This window comes from Apiospora marii, assembly GCF_038362585.1.
Source record: "Apiospora marii strain CBS 49790 chromosome Unknown utg000009l_segment0_segment0, whole genome shotgun sequence".
Classification (NCBI taxonomy): Eukaryota; Fungi; Ascomycota; class Sordariomycetes; order Amphisphaeriales; family Apiosporaceae; genus Apiospora; species Apiospora marii.
Genome location: NW_027117381.1, coordinates 2,670,656 through 2,686,686, shown reverse-complemented (window position 1 = coordinate 2,686,686; position 16,031 = coordinate 2,670,656). Strand labels below are relative to the sequence as shown.

At 53.8% G+C, this 16,031-nt stretch overlaps 7 protein-coding genes across 7 annotated transcripts; 3 read left to right on the top strand and 4 right to left on the bottom strand.

Annotated features, from left to right (window-relative positions):
- Window positions 1-406: 406 nt before the first annotated feature.
- On the top strand, window positions 407-1,133 carry PG985_012391 (40S ribosomal protein uS17; the record flags this gene model as incomplete). Its single annotated transcript, XM_066832157.1, has 3 exons — window positions 407-584; window positions 768-1,006; window positions 1,065-1,133. The coding sequence occupies 3 exons, from the start codon at window positions 407-409 to the stop codon at window positions 1,131-1,133; spliced, it is 486 nt and encodes a 161-aa protein (XP_066680207.1).
- Window positions 1,134-2,045: 912 nt separating this feature from the next.
- Window positions 2,046-3,023, top strand: PG985_012390 (uncharacterized protein; the record flags this gene model as incomplete). Its single annotated transcript, XM_066832156.1, has 1 exon — window positions 2,046-3,023. The coding sequence occupies one exon, from the start codon at window positions 2,046-2,048 to the stop codon at window positions 3,021-3,023; it is 978 nt and encodes a 325-aa protein (XP_066680206.1).
- Window positions 3,024-3,696: 673 nt separating this feature from the next.
- PG985_012389 (uncharacterized protein) lies at window positions 3,697-5,400 on the top strand (the record flags this gene model as incomplete). The annotated part of the gene is made up of 2 exons (XM_066832155.1): window positions 3,697-3,786; window positions 3,859-5,400. 2 exons carry the CDS (start codon window positions 3,697-3,699, stop codon window positions 5,398-5,400), a joined length of 1,632 nt encoding a protein of 543 aa, XP_066680205.1.
- A 625-nt stretch (window positions 5,401-6,025) lies between these two features.
- On the bottom strand, window positions 6,026-6,760 carry PG985_012388 (uncharacterized protein; the record flags this gene model as incomplete). The annotated part of the gene is made up of 1 exon (XM_066832154.1): window positions 6,026-6,760. The coding sequence occupies one exon, from the start codon at window positions 6,758-6,760 to the stop codon at window positions 6,026-6,028; it is 735 nt and encodes a 244-aa protein (XP_066680204.1).
- Window positions 6,761-8,166: 1,406 nt separating this feature from the next.
- PG985_012387 (uncharacterized protein) lies at window positions 8,167-8,468 on the bottom strand (the record flags this gene model as incomplete). The annotated part of the gene is made up of 2 exons (XM_066832153.1): window positions 8,167-8,265; window positions 8,391-8,468. The coding sequence occupies 2 exons, from the start codon at window positions 8,466-8,468 to the stop codon at window positions 8,167-8,169; spliced, it is 177 nt and encodes a 58-aa protein (XP_066680203.1).
- A 1,484-nt stretch (window positions 8,469-9,952) lies between these two features.
- On the bottom strand, window positions 9,953-12,315 carry PG985_012386 (AT hook domain-containing protein; the record flags this gene model as incomplete). The annotated part of the gene is made up of 5 exons (XM_066832152.1): window positions 9,953-10,192; window positions 10,254-10,424; window positions 10,479-12,153; window positions 12,215-12,254; window positions 12,306-12,315. 5 exons carry the CDS (start codon window positions 12,313-12,315, stop codon window positions 9,953-9,955), a joined length of 2,136 nt encoding a protein of 711 aa, XP_066680202.1.
- Window positions 12,316-13,086: 771 nt separating this feature from the next.
- PG985_012385 (uncharacterized protein) lies at window positions 13,087-15,600 on the bottom strand (the record flags this gene model as incomplete). The annotated part of the gene is made up of 1 exon (XM_066832151.1): window positions 13,087-15,600. The coding sequence occupies one exon, from the start codon at window positions 15,598-15,600 to the stop codon at window positions 13,087-13,089; it is 2,514 nt and encodes an 837-aa protein (XP_066680201.1).
- Between the last annotated feature and the right edge of the window lie 431 nt (window positions 15,601-16,031).

The following is a 16,031-nucleotide window of genomic DNA, read 5'->3' as shown; positions in this document are numbered from 1 at the left end:
CTTATAGGAAAACATGAGGAAAAATGACTCCAAGTCCCCCAAAGGCACTGCTATTCTTCAAAGTGGTGGCGGACCTTGATTGGCGCTTGACTCAATCACATCCAAATTAGATTGATTGGAAAGCTCAGACCCCAAACCGCTGATTGATCTCAAGTCCAAAGAGGGACCCCGCACTAAGCGCACTTGGCCTGGGAAATTTTTGGATGGGTTTGCTCCAGCCACATTCACACCGCCCAGCCACCTTTTGTGGCAACGCACTACCACTTTCAGGGCAATTCTGCCCACATGGAAAATTAATCCACAGACAGCTTCCATTATTCAATCTTGAACTTTTCGCCTAGGTACACGACACACTCAACCATCAACGACCAATTCGCCTCGACGACACTCGACAACCACCGCAAAAATGGCCACCGAATTGACCGTCCAGTCGGAGCGTGCTTACCAGAAGCAGCCTCACATCTTCCAGAACTCCAAGGTCAAGACCAAGAGTGCCCGTCCTGGCAAGGGTGGCCGCCGATGGTACAAGGACGTTGGTCTGGGTTTCCGTACCCCCAAGACCGCCATTGAGGGCAGCTACATCGGTAAGTCAGAGCAGCGATCACGTTTTGGCACGCGATGCGACATGTTTCGGTGTCATTTTCCCCAGGTGTCAGCGATGCGAAATTCGCTGGAATCTGGCACCTGCAAGCCACGACGAAATCGATTTGGGAGGACATGGACAATCCGGCGCGACGACAGAAACTGACATGCCTCGCGAACCACAGACAAGAAGTGCCCCTTCACCGGTCTCGTCTCTATCCGTGGCCGTATCCTGACCGGCACCGTCGTTTCCACCAAGATGCACCGAACTCTCATCATCCGCCGCGAGTACCTCCACTTCATCCCCAAGTACGCCCGTTACGAGAAGCGCCACAAGAACTTGGCCGCCCACGTCTCCCCCGCCTTCCGTGTTGAGGAGGGTGACCAGGTTACCGTTGGCCAGTGCAGACCTCTCAGCAAGACTGTACGTCCTCTGTGTGATCCAAACGTATTGGATGACAAAAAAACTGACCACTATTTAGGTTCGATTCAACGTCCTGCGCGTCCTGCCCCGAACTGGCAAGGCTGTCAAGTCGTTCAGCAAGTTCTAAAATGGGTCTTTCCTTGGCATCATAGGCGTCATTTGCATGAGGGTACTTCACGTTCTGCGATTCGGAACTGGGACGCGGATTACTATGGTGGCTGCTATAGCACACAGATGCGAAATTCGGCAGCTCTGAAATAAAACGATTCACCACGCAATACCCGTCACGTTTTACGATTGGCTTCTCGGTGGTGATATGTCTACACGAGTATGGACGGAAGGTCTGGACGGCCAACAAGGGCTTTGCGGGCATAGAATCGATTTTCTGGCGTCTCAACGTGTTGTTATTGGCAGTCTGAAAAGTTCGTAATGAGAACGACATTTGATGATTGCACCCGGTCAAAACCCTTCTGGAATCTGTGAAGTGTTATGCTGTATCATACTCATCGTCCGAGCAACCCTCCACACTACTATCGTTCAACCTGTCATGCGACCAAGCCGTTGCTGTCACGAGGACTGGAATGACGGTTTCGTGATCTGCAGGTTGCCAAGAATTATATTTTGCTATGTGGACCGAAGTCAAGATAGAAAGGCAAGATGTTGTAGACTTGCAGTTTGACGAACCAATACTACAATAACAGTGCCTACCCAAATCAATAAAGCAATATCAAGAGATTCGTGCATTTAGAGAATTCATCAATGTAGATTATTTCGCCGGAATAATTTGCCTTCAGCCTTGCAGGCACAGTGTACGCCGAAGTGACGCACGTACTTCTCAGGGCAGCCAACTTTTCAGCGGATTCGATACGGACCTATAGGCAAGTTACGGCAAATTCCGAGGCAACTCCAATGACAACTTTTTGATGCTCTGAGAATTGCCAGCCAACGGACACTCAATCGCATCCGACAACGCCGCCATTATCCCTACCTGCGTCAAGTCCCTCGATATTCAATCGACAAAGCTATAGAGTCGACCGCAATGGGTTGGTGGGATAGCCTTTGGCCGTCCAAGAGCGAAGATCCTCTGCACAAGCTCGACCCCAAGCTACGAGAATATCTGGAGCGGGAATCGCCAGTGAAATATGGCTCCCAAGAACAGCAAGCACGGGACACCGGCGCCGCACCAGCGAAACGGCCGAGCTACCTAGACACGGCCGCGCCCCCGTCAGCACCGCGATGGGCAGAGGAGGAGGCGAAACCCACAATACCCAAAGAGTCCGAGTTCCAAGATGGCCGGTACGCCCACCTCTGGAAGACGTACCGGCCGCTCGCCGAGATCGAGGCCGAGACCAAGAGCGACCAGGAGAAGATCATGGACGTGCTCGAGGGCTACAAGGAGCGCAAGGCGCAGATCGGCCGCGCCGCGCTCGAGAACTGCGCGCTCGAGCAGGTCGACTGGCGCCAGTGCATGAACAACCCGTCGTGGTCGGAGCGCATGACCATGTGTCGCACGCAGGTGCGCAAGTTCGAAAAGTGCTACAACACGCAGACGCGCCTCCTCAAGGCCCTGGGCTACCTCTCGACCCTCGACCGCAGCCCCGAGGTCGAGGAGGACATCCAGATGCACGCCGACACCCTCTACCAGCGCCTCCAGGCTCAGGAGGCCGAGGTCGAGGCCGCTCGCGCTGAGGGCCGGCCCATCCCCAAGTTCCAGCCTCTGGTCCCGCGCCAACCCGTGCTGGGCCAGGCTACGGCCATTGCTGCGAAGGAAGAGCTGACGGAGGAGCAGCAGGCTATGATTAAGGAGCGGGTGGCCAAGGTCGACGAGCAGGATCAGATGGCGGAAGAGATGGCTATTCGGGCAGAGATCCGGGCCAGGCAAGATGCTGCGGCCCGGTTGCAGGGTATCTACAAGGAGCAGGAGCTCGAGCGGCAAAGGAGGAAAGAGATGGGCGAGGCAACAGCTTGGGATAAAGTTGTCGGTACTTTCAAGGGCAGTGGTAACAAAGACCAATAGGTCAACCTCTGAGAGCCATATTGTTGGGCCTGCCCATTATGTTCTGTGGCCGTCGCTGGCACCAGAACCTGGTATCTTCACCACCTAATGTACAAATCTAATCAACTGTACTACTATGAAGCAAACGCCGGATCAATATAACACTCATCCAAAGTATGCCGGTGGGGTCAGAGATTGTCAGGTATATTCTACTCCAGTCTACCCGAGGCATCGCCCACGGCATCTAGCTGTAAGAAAGTCCGTGGAAAAATTTGACGTCACTGACAGGCATACTTACCTCTGCATTCATCAGAAGGAGCTTGTTCGTAGTATATATAAATATACCTGAACGGGCACCAATTCAACTCAAGAAAACACATAGTCACATCTACCATAGCCCAGCAACTTGTGACAGATTGGATATAAAAAGCAGCGAGTATCATGCCTCAACTGAGGTTAGCCCCACCAGTCATCCGATAGCGGATAGCGGGGCATTACAGACTACAGGTTCATCATATCAATTTGTCTTTGCCCTCAAAGTTAACTGCTTGTTTAACTTGACCTTCCGAGTCATGCATACATAATGAGCTTGTGTTCCTAAAAGCCATTTCTTGGGATGCGTCATGTGTCTCGTTGTATAGTCGGCTTCGCCTTTCCAATCCGTACTCTGACAATGCCCTGTCCTCGACGTACAATGGCGACTACTGAAACGGCGGCGGCGGCGGCGGCGGCGGCGGCGGCAACCTCGGTCGAGGTTGCGCAAAAGACTGGAAGAACCTACAATGTAAGCAAGGGGGGGTCCGACCGCTTAAGAATGTAACCTCCAAGCAAACGGATTGCTCACAGACAAAAACAGGACGCCATCGACGCCCTCAACTCGCTCCAGACTCCCTATGCCATCATCGAAGCCCGGCGCAAAGCCGGGATCCGCCCAGACGCCACGTCCATCGCCGAGATGCGGACGTACTTGCGACGGATCGGGTACGGCGACGGCGCGGCCCTCGAGCGCCTGAATATCCTGCACGTCGCGGGCACCAAGGGCAAGGGCAGCACCTGCGCCTTCGCCGCATCGATTCTGCAGCAGTATCAGACCTCCCACGGCGTGCCGCGCAAGATCGGCCTGTTCACGAGCCCCCACTTAATCGCCGTCCGCGAGCGCATACGCATCAACGGCAAGCCCGTCAGCGAGGAGCTGTTCGCGCGCTACTTCTTCGAGGTCTGGGACATGCTGGGGCAAGCCGAAGAAGCAGAGACAGAGGGTAAACAGAAAGAAGAAAAAGCCAAACCTGACCCTACCACCGGCGACAACGATGCCGCCGGGGCTGGTGATGCGCCGAGCTCGGTGGTAGACATACCCACGCCGACGCGCCCCATCTATGCGCGCTACCTGACGCTCATGAGCTACCACCTCTTCCTGCAGGAGGGCGTGGACGTCGCCGTGTACGAAACAGGCATCGGAGGCGAGTACGACGCGACGAACATTGTGGAGAGGCCTGTCGCGACAGCCATCAGCACCCTGGGTATCGATCACGTGTTCGCGCTGGGCGACACGGTCGAGAAGATCGCGTGGCACAAGGCGGGAATCATGAAGAAGGGCAGCGCGGCTTTTACGATCGAGCAAGTCCCGGAGGCGGCCGAAGTGCTGCAGGACCGGGCCCAGCAAAAAGGGGTAGACCTGAAAGTCCTGAGCATCGACCCCAGACTCGAGGGGGTCAATGTGCGGCCCAACGCGGCGTTTCAGAAGAAAAACGCCAGTTTAGGGGTGGCGCTGGCAGAGACCGCATTACAGAAGCTTGATCCCAATTTCAAGCCTGATTCGGACAAGCTGCCAAAGGAGTTTGTAGATGGCCTGGAACAGGTTGTCTGGAGGGGCAGGTGTGAAGTGAAATCCGAGGGACCCATCACATGGCACATTGACGGCGCGCACACGGTGGATAGTCTGAAGATGGCGACAAAGTGGTTTGCTGGCGAGTGCGCCGGTAAGCGCGGCCCTAAAGCCCTCATCTTCAACCAGCAGGGGCGGACCGAAGCAGTCGACTTTTTGAAGGGCATGGTGGATGCACTTGCATCCCAGGATGGAGGCTCGTTCGGTCATGCGGTATTCTGCTCCAACGTCACCTACGCCGCTACGGGGTATAAACGCGACTTCGTCAACCACCAGTACGATTCTCAAGCCATAGAGGCTCTGACCGCCCAGCACCAGTTTGCCGAGAAATGGTCCTCGTTGGACCCCAAAACAAAGGTCGTCGTGCTACCGACTATCGAGGAGGCCATCAACTACGTCCGAAATCTGGGCGAGTGCGTAGGCGAGGGCGAGACGGTGCAGGCTCTCATCACAGGCAGTCTTCATCTGGTTGGAGGTGCTTTGAGTATATTGGAGGGTGCGGATGCCTTATAGACCATGTTTTCTGTCGCATACATCAACTTTGCATTTGGGAGTACGGAAAGGGGATCTGAATATCTCGGGTTGGCTTCAACAGCGCATTTGCATTATAAGGATTTATTAGGTTCTGGTGGGGAATCGGGGGCAATAGATGCATACTTTATGATGGCGGTAGTGATTTGACGTATAGACGCGGTCACCAGGGGAGACTTCCATAGGGATAAAAGATTCCCAGAGAGCAGGTGGCTCGCTCTATCTTCTCATGTACAATACACTCCACTTCACGTGGCCAACTCGGATATGAGTCTATCTGAATGAATGTCGGGGAACCCTTGCAGACCTAACGTCATGTTGGCTCCATCCTGATGGCTGCTATGCGTGAAACAAACAAAGTAGCTACTTAGGGAGCCATGTGAAGTCATCCATGCTGTTATACACCGAGAACAGTGGGCACAATATTCTGGACACATACGCTGATGGTGCCTAGCACCGTATTAACAAGACAAGCAAAGTGGTTTATATTCGACGACCGCATACAATATATACATAAGGGAATGTGCAACATGTCACGTAAAGATACGACCTAAACCAAAACATTGAGACTTGTCGTATTCCTCGTTCATTCCTCCACTCCACTCCATCAGACCTGCCACGACGGCGACGAAGAAGAAGAAGCCGGCGTCACCACGTACCGCACGAGCTCCTTGCTCCGCCGGGCGACGTCAATCTTGATGTGGATGCAGTCGACGTAGCCGCGGTTCTTCATGAGCTCCAGCTGCTCCCAGACCTCGTCGCGCGGTAGCTGCGTCAGCTCCGGCCCCGGGATCTCCGGGTGCGCCGCGCTCAGGTTCCAGTAGACGCGCGCCCGGCCCACGGTGAAGCCGCCCGAGGGGGCGTCCGGGTACAGCCGCTCGATGCGCCCGCGCTGGTGGGCTTCGATGGCCTCGACGATGTCGGACGGCGGCGACGTGCCCGTGCCTGGGCCGCCCGACGTGGACGACGGCGGCGTGTTGGGGGTGGTGGCGGGGGAGGGAGTGCGGGTGGCGATGCCGCTGAGGTCGATGGCTTCGAGGCTGCAGAAGTCGCGCTGGCGCGGGTCGTGGTTGTAGTACTCGATCTTGGCCAAGAACAAGCCGCCCCTGTTGCTGTGGCTGTCCGTGGTGATTTTGCTGCTGCTATTGTTGTTGTTGCTGTTGCTGTTGTTATTGCTATTGGTGTTGTTGACGCTGTTAAATGGTTTGCTGTAGCAAAACGGCGTGAGAGGTATGGCTCTCCCTATCGTCGGAGACGAGGACCTTGTCGTGGTTTTGATGTAGTGGTCGCGCCCGAACTGCACCTTTTTCGTCGTCGCCATGCTTTGCTGCTGCGTCGCCATGGGAGGAAGGCGGGCGTATTACCCGAAAAACGCAAGTAGAAGCGGAAGCCCCTTATGCGATTATAGGTAGTGGTAATTGATCGCAGCGCGTCTATGCTGGAATCCGCGACGCCAAAGACCAGTTCTACTGATAGAAAGAAACACAGCTAAGCAGTCTACTCGAAGAAGAAACATTTAGCAGGCTTTCACGCGCCGCGAGCCAGGCTCCTTCCACGTCAAGAATGGGAGGGGTCCATCGAGATATAGTTCGCCTACGCGATGTATGCTTCAGTGCTGCAGCTTTGCGATTCCGTGGACCTCTTTCCCCATCACGCAACTGGCACAGCTGCGCCCCTTGAGAGCAAGTAATAGTAAGGGTAAACAACACCACCTTAGAGCTAGTGCTGCCATTGTTGGAGATGCTCAGTCAGCCAGATCAGAGACCGGCAGGCATATATGGTTGCGGAGGTTCCCGGTGTTTGTCTTTGGCATCGGATAGGTTTCGCGCGCCGACGGTTGGTGAAGTATGCCCTAATTATAGGTCCCCATCGTCATTGACAGTAAGTACTACCAGTAGCACAGAAGATAGCGTCACTGGGGGCAGCCGCGTAGAGATGGTCACGAAAATGGAGTGCCATGGCCAATACATCTACAGCTTCTTTCCATGGATGGGACGCGCAGTGTCCTTGTTCTACTCATCTAAGGCTATCATTTTCTTCCCCGGCTTGGTACATTGGCACCTAGTGCACCTATTCCAATTAGGTTTTTATCTGCCCGAGATGTTTCGCCAACTCGTTGACAAAAGCCACTAGATAATAGCCAGCCCATAAAACCTGACGCTACCTATGAGACAGAGCTGTGGTAGTTTTCCCAAATAGGAAATGCGATAGCTCGCCAAGTAATGCCAAGTGTTCTGTACCGCCTTGGCGAGTCTGGGGTAAAGGCTTGTTTCGACTGGACCCTTGGCTTTTGCATCTTGGCTTTCTTGCCAATGTTCATGTGAATATTACCCAAGACTGACTGTGACGCTCTATGCTCGCGGAAATTTACCATCTCGTATGTGAAACGCGGTACCTCGCAATTGGGAACGTGGCCATTGATGACTGGAACATCGATGCCAAACATAGCGCAAGTACATGTCGGTTGCCATGCCAGCACACGACTTCACCGGAACGAGACCAAATGTTTGTATAATGGTTTGTCATTTTCATCATCAATAGCTTCAACCACAGTGGTCGTTGTCGTAAACTACATGTAGTCGTTCCGGGTACCCTTAGCCCGCATTTTCCTGCCAATAGACCACGGACATCAAACCCCAGGCCGTCGCTGATTCCTGTTAATGTCGACGATGTGCAGTGCGTAGCCCCCGTAAATGCCCCTTCATAGTGTCGTGAAATATGGTGTTATTGGTATAGTCGATCCACTTCTTAGCAGCAGCTCTCTTCGCAGGCACACAGGCCACAGCAGATCTCACAGCCGGCCTCCTCACCACCACGGAGGTTCATGTCAGGTTGGGGCTCGGCGCTCTACACGAAAGGAGTTTGGGTCAGTCTGGAATCCATAGGGATATGGGAGAAGGGTCAAGTCAGGGCTCGGGCAGTAGGAGCCCAAAGCCACAGGACATTGGTAGGGGAAAGGTAGGTAGACTCACGGGCTGCTGAGAGACGACTCCGTCGGCGGGGGAAGCGTCCATAGGAGCTTGCTGGGTGGGTTCCATGGGGGCAGGCATCTTGAACGGTAGTGGATGGTTGAAGGTAAAGAATGGCTATTGTGATGGAATGACGTGGCAGTTTGACACTTGCGACTGTTCAAAGGATCGATGGGTTGGAGAAGACAGTGGGTTTAGTCGAAGCAGGAAAGGTAACAAGTATTTTTATATGTGAAGAGGGAGGGAAGGCAACAGTCAAGCAAGCTTGGGCAGGGACAACTTGGGGGAATTGCGGTGTGTGATGGGAGGAAACCTTAACTGGCCAGTAGGGCGAATGGCATCTACAGGTCCCCCTTCCCTCCTTTCTCCCGCGTCAAAATGCAAAGGTACTGCGACGTGACCAAGCGCTTACCCCTGCTGCTAGACTTCATCCGATCGCCTAGCAGTACCATTGGCGATGATGGTGCGTGATTTTCACCAGTTGGTCAGGTCAGTCAGCCACCTATGATCCAACGTCAACACTAACACAGACTGGTCTACGACGGTAGGGGTGGGCTGGACCGGCATGGCATCCAAATCCTGCAGGCCAAGCCACCTCGGCGTGGCAGTGAATATACCGGTGCCCGCAGGCCAATGGCGATGCGCTGGCTACACGCGTTGGAGGCGAGGACCCTTGATTCGCTATCTTGCCTTAAACCTGCTTTGCTTAGCTGTCATTGAGGGTTCCTCAGGGTCCAGATGTCAATGCGGGTGGGCCGTGACCCGTCCATTCTTTTGCTGCGCGGGTTCACCGTCCTGCCGGCCCAATTGGCGTACGTAAACCCGAATTCGACTGATACCATGGAACAGTCGGCACCTCGCAACGCGTAATTGGTAGTACGAGTGTGCTAATAGTTTCAAGTGTTTTGTTTCCTCAACAGGCGAAAACATCGGAACAACAGAGGAGGCGCGGCAGAGCGAACAGTGCAGGTTGCCCCAACATGGAGTGGTGAGCACGGCGACCCGGAACTCGGCATCTGAGAGCGGAACAGTGGAAGCCATCTGCGAAGAATTTAAGTTTGATTGCTCCCAATGCAATATGTTACACCGACCGACCGGCTAGCTACTAATAGGTAGGAAGTAGCAAACAGAACACCCGGCTTACGGCAAGCAGATTCAGATTGGCACCCAAAATAATCATGCAGGAACTAAATAATCGCCATTTCCAGCGTACAAAACATTGGGTACGGTCCCAGTATGTTCGGAGTCTAGGACGTCCAAGCCGCCGGGTTGCGGGTTTTGTTCAAACCAGCACCAGATCGAACTGCGCCAGCCTCAAGGAACAAGTGCACAGCCTCCAGAGCTACCTAGAACGTTCGGTTATGAGGTCCCGCCACGTACACTGCTTAGCTCCCGGAGGAAACAATATCCTTCCTTACACATACCCTGACTCGGCGCTTGGGTCGTTTTATATCTATGTATTCAACTAGCATAGAAGACTGCCTCCGACGAGTGTCGGTGGCTGGGTCCTTTGGGTATCATTTGGCAGTACAACAAAACATGTTCTCATCATCAGGTAGCAGTCATCATCTCATCTCCAGAGCCGCCGCCGCGCGCTCCAGAAACGCATTGAAGTCGTGGATTTGCCTCAGGTTACCGCTGCCATCTCCGCCCGCGCACGCCTGGCTGGCTACTTGCGAGACCAGAAGCTCTAGGTTGGCCAGCTCGGCCATCTTCTGCTCGCCAGGAGTGAGCTCCGCGGCGGAGCGGCCCTGGTCTATGGCCATTTCTATATCGTGCATGGAAGCCGATAAGCCCAGTTGTTGCTGATGAAATAGTTAGACAATGCAACGAGCACCGCCGGGGGTGCAAGAGGGGGCTGCTTACCAGAGAGTCTTTGCTGTCGACCTCGTGCCGTAGCCGTACAGCATCCATCTTGAGAGCAACCTGCTCTCTCTCTGCTCGTATGCAAAGAATCTCGTTACGTAGCGAAATCTTCTCTTTCTGGATAGATCGCACCCGCTTCTTAAGTGCATGCATTGTATCCAAGGCAATTGTCTGTTGATATTAGTCGTCTTTGTATATACTCTTAGAGAAGAGCCAGGAACTTACATGCTCCAGAAGACGAGTCCGTAACTCTTCCTGGAATGCCTCCAATGCTCGCAACTTAGTCCTGTACTCTTTCTTCATAGGGGCGTTTTCGGCATTGGCCGCCGCCTCCTGTAGTGTAGCCAAGTTGGCTTCGATTACTTCCTCGCATATTTGAGAAATGACATCAACAACGTTTACGCCGCCACGGTTGGTGAAGGGTATCTCAGAGGTAAGAATATCCGCTTCACTATCATCCTCATTGACGCGCTGGGGCTTGGTATATCTCTGCACACCAATGGGAATGGGTTCGCCGTCGCTCCGCCGTCTGCGGGCTTTGGTCTCAGTTTTCCCCTTCGCCTTGGTCTTGGCCTTGGGAGCTTTAGGCTGTGACTGCTGCGCGGGACTTTCTTGAGAGCGCTTCTGCCGACGCTTCTTGGCTGGGGGCTCAGGCTCTGCCTCAGCGACATCTGGCTCTGAGGGTTCTTCTCGCGTTGGACTACCTCGAGGGCGTTTCCGGCCAATGCGGCGTGCCACTTCCTCAACTGCCACCTCTTCGGCTTCTTCAGCCTCTTCATCAACTGCTTCGCTGCTCTTGGATATAGGCTTCGACTTGGGCCTAGGCTTGGGTTTTGCCTTCGATTTGGGCTTGGGCTGCGGAACCTCCACCACTTCTTCGGGAACCGCCTCTGTTACTTTGGACTTCTTGGCCTTAGCCTGGGCTTGCGCTTTCCGTCGACTCTCCGCCTGCGGAATAGGAGACGATGGTTCAACTGATGGCTCAACTGGATCCGTGGGTACCAGATTCCGTGGACTACGACGCCGGTTTCCGCTGGAGCCAGCCGAGCCGCTTGGTACGGTACTATCGCTTCTCCTGCTCGCCGGTGTTGGGTCTTCACCAAGATCTGGAGACCCCGCCAGGGCACTCCTGGTACTCGTCCGTGTCGTTGCGGCACTTTTTCGTGTCTTGCGCGCCAAGGGAGAAGATGTGGTCATTTCGCCGCCATGGCCCTTCTCCTCTTCCAACAGCACCGCCCTCTGTAATTGCACGCTCTGTGTCGCCAAGCCCTGGCTGATCCTAACTCGGCGTCGGTGACCACTCCCAGGTGCGTCCGCGGGGCTCTCCGTCACTTCTTCGGCCACATTGTACCCGCCGCTCGAGAGTCGCGATGAAATGGACCCGCGCGAGGTAGGTCGCAGCGTCGCAGCTGCCGATGCCGTAGCATCACCTGCATCGCCAGGCTCTTCAACAGTGACTTGTGGCTGCGATGCTGATCTCGGTTCCCTGTCCAGTAATGGCGATTCTGGTTCGATGGCGTAAGGGTCTGGGCGCGCACGACTGCTGCTCGGTTGCGAAGACGGCCTTGATCGAGCAGACGAACGGGTCCTATCCGATACAGGTTGCGGCGGCGGCGGAGGCGCTCGAGGCGTGCCACTACTTGCGGGTCGTCGTTTGGCGGACGTATTAGGCGCTGAACGAGGTATGGATTCGCGAACGATTTCAGGCGCTGCCTGGAGAGACAAGTCGGGCTCGGGTTCAGGCTCGGGTTCAGGAGCAGCGGGCTCAGGAGCAGTAGGTTCAGGAGCAGCGGGCTCAGGCGTCGACAGTTCAGGCGTCGGCGGCTCAGGCGAAGACGCCTCGGGTGATTCCTCGACCGGTAATATCAGGCCAAAGGACTCGTCTGCAACTTCATGTCGTCTGTGCGCGACCGCAAAATCAGTCAGGTGTCTTTTGGCAAACAGAGGGCATCGCAACTCACCCTGCCCCGCGCATGCGCTGTTGCATACGCTCCTCGCGGCCTAGGAAGTGTCAGTTCTCGCGCATGACTGGTTGGTATCTCTTGGACTCACTCTCGGCCATTCTGCATAGATTTATTTTCAAGGAACCATAGGTGCTGTGTAAGTTATTTTGTCTTGAGTCGTCCAAGACGTCGTCAACAAATGATGCTATAGACGCGTCGAAAGCGCGCCGTGGGATTGAGGGTCAAAGTGTGGCTGTCTACTTGAGTAAGTGTGGCGCAGGCAAGATGCGTTCCATATGGCAGGAAGGCACGACTACGATATCCTAAATGGTCTCCAACATCAAATTCCGGTTAATTGATTTCCTCTCAGTTGAGTTCAATTTGACACATAGAAGCAAGCACTTGAGAGATTGAATGTGAAAATTATTCTTTGTGTACCAGATCTTACATCCTTCCTTTCTATTCTGACAGGGGCGTTTCCGTACTTGGCCCATGGCCCTCCTTCTCAGCAGTCATTCCCTACTTTACGAATGAGTTGAATACCTAATCTACGTCGGCAAGCCACTGTAAGTGTAACAACCTGGACTCGAGTCACCTTTGCAATGACAACATTTCCGAAATCAAACGGGGGCGATTCCATTGACTGTCTACTCTATTGCCTCATTTTGGAACGATAGAAAGACTTGAGGTCGTCGAGGGACGACAACCAACTGAATACCATACACCCCAAAAAAGCCAATGCAAGCTGGTCTCCTCTTCAGAGCAGACAGAAACACAACGCGGTACCAAGCTTCCGTGGACTAGTTGTACAAAGTCTCAAATGCACGAAATGCGAATCGTACGAAAACCAGCTTTGCTCAGAAGACAGCGCAGTCCACCCCATCCTCGGTTCACTCTTCGAGCTCGAGCCCGAGACCTGGCAGCGGGATATATTCTCCCATGGGGCTTCCATGATTGTCGTGGTAGTGCCATCCTCCCTTATTGCAAAGGACAAAGGCTCCTTCGCCATCGTCCAAATCGATCACGTCAGCATCGGCCATTGCAGCGTCCTCATCCTCTACAGGACCATTGATGTGATATTGACCGGATGGCCCTGAGGCGTCTTGGTCGTCTTCCCAACTTGGCCTGGATGATTCGGCCTCTTCCACCAGATTCGGACTTGGAGCAAAGTGGACGCGCTTCTTCGTCGATGACTTGTGTCCGTTTGCCAGGGTTGGTATGATCAGTGCATCCTTGTCCTTGGCTTTGGATACAGAAAGAGACTCCCTGTCTTGGGTCTCTTGCAATCTGCTGTGGGCATTTGCACGACGCTTTCTATGCATCGCTTTATTCGGTACCTCGCCAAACAAGGACATCCGCATAACATTTACGAAATCCCCATTCTCTGCTGCAGCCGCGAACGATTCTTTGAAGGATGGGCCTGTAAACTTCCAGACTTGAAGTTGTCGACATTGCTGGGGTATGCGATAGTGCTGAATTGCCCATTCCCCATGAATAGCCGCGCCCTGGACGGTTACAAGAAGGCTACCATCTTCTCCCTCGGAGCAGGTCATCTCAGGCCCGTATAGGTTGAGCAGTCCCTCGGCAACCGATCGATGGTAGTAAGCCAGAACATTAAGTGGGAGCTGTGATATGTCAGAGCGAACACGTTCGCTTTCGTAGTCTGATTCGCGTACCACATCCGTTACAAGAGTGTCGAGAATCTTCTCGAATTTTTTGTTGGGCTGGTCCCCTGGCAGCAGTAATCTGTGCTTGTACTTCTTCTTGGGTTGTTCCCGGACTGTTGCAGCAAACTTTACGATGGTGCCCAGCATTCTGTGAGCCTCTTCCCAGTCTGCTCTTAAATGGCCACAGTACTTTATGGTTTTGGTCGGGGAAAGGGTCTTGATGAAGCCACCAAGAATATGCCATAATGCAATGATTGGGTCCATTGATCCGATGGCAATCCTTTCCAGCATTGATGTTGTACTTATGCCGGAGGGTTCACTCGTGTTGGAGTTGCGCAAATTAGCAAAGCCTCTCCAGGGCATGATGTATTCTTTTGGCTTTTTGTTTTTGGCGTCGAAATGGAACTTCGGCATATCGGCTGGGGGCTCGTACGAGGTGTACGACATATCTGAAGATACGCTGTCATCGTCGTTTTCTTCAACGGGATCAATGCCAGACCCATCACTCCTGACTGGAGCATTCTCGCCGTTCTTCCCGTCATCATCTTCGGCGCCTGCGCCAAGGTCATGGTCGATGTCGGAGATACCGCCGGCAGGCAGGCTAGATATTAAAGAAGCAACACCGTCGGACCCCGCCATACCATCGAGAGATTGGGGAGGGTGATTGATATTGAGCTCCTTGTCGGAATATGGATCAACAAGTTGAACCCATTGATCGAGATCTAGCAATGGTTCTCGATGGCGGGTCAGTGGTGCAGAATATGACACAGGTGGATCCGAATCGACTATGCAGTCTCCAAAGGTAAGACCATTGGTGAGTCTCTCCCAGGATTTTGCCATGAAGCTCATGATCTCTTTGTTGGAAGGAGGCATCGTGTCAGGGAGCCCAACATTGAAGAACATGAAGTCGTAGAATGGCTTGTCCGACATGCCTCGGTTGAGAAGCCACGTTGTGATCGCCCAGGAACGGGGACGAGTGGTGTCTTGCAAGTAGTCTTGAACTTGCTGGCGCAGAACGATCTCCAGGTTGCGACAGATAGCGCAGACCTTGCTGAGGAAGCCTGTGGCGACATTGATCTCGAAGGCTTGGGCTTCTTCTGGCGCCAGCCGCTGATGGACAGCCAGCCATCGCCAAAGCTCCGAAGTGGGTTCGATCTCAACATCTACGATGCCACTTCTGCGACCTTTCGTCATGGGATCTTTGCAGACAGGGCAACATGGCATCCAGACGGTCATATAGCAGCCGCCTGAGGAAGCAACACGGTCTTCCCAGAGTTGGTCGGAGAATTTCTTGTTGCCATAGAGCGATACCAAATTCTCACGGGTTGTGTCTGACGCGTCTTCGAACTCCTTTGGCAAATGGCGCAGTCCAGGTTCAGCCCTCTGGTCCCTGGACGGATCGCTGCGGTTATTCAAGAGCGTATTATGTAGGACGCTGACGTAGTGGGATTGTGAATTACTTGGGTCGTTCAGATATGCGTCGAGTTTCATGCTGTCATTAAAGGTTTGCCGTCCCAACTCGAAGCAAGCGTTGCAGACCCAATAGCTAACGTCTAGGTCGGGATGCGGTGGCCACTTCAGGTCGCTGCAATAGAAGCGTTTGCCAGGTTCGATGTGGTTCTTGACCTCTCCATTCTCGTCCCTCAAGTTGTCGGCGAGGAAATCCTCGCAGGGAAGGAAGAGGTGCCGCGAGTTGGCCTCGCAGACCTCGCAGTGAAGCCTCGTGATGTGGCACATCTTCACGGTGGAAAGAACGATATCACGATTCGCTCCTGCTGTGGAAGCGCTTAATACGCTCTGAACTGTTCAGACGAAGAAAAAAATCAGTGAGTGCTTGATGAAGGAAGCGACTTGCAAGTCGATTCTTTTTGGGAGGTGTACTCGGCAGGATCTGGTCACTCACTGTTTGGTTTATGTATGCTGCAAGGAACTCATGGAAAATCACAGCAGTCCAAGGTGTCAGAGGTGAATTTCTGGGTTGCATCAGCAGCTAGGTGTTGTTTGAGTGCAGGATACTTTACTCAGGTTGGCCTCAGCAAATGGAGTGGGCGACAAGTGAAGCCTGCGTAAATGGGGCGGGGGAGCACTTGGTTGCTCTGGAGAGAAGCAGGCGGAGGTAGAAAACAGTTCGTGCCTACAACCGGTACCGCAATGAACAAGGTGACTTG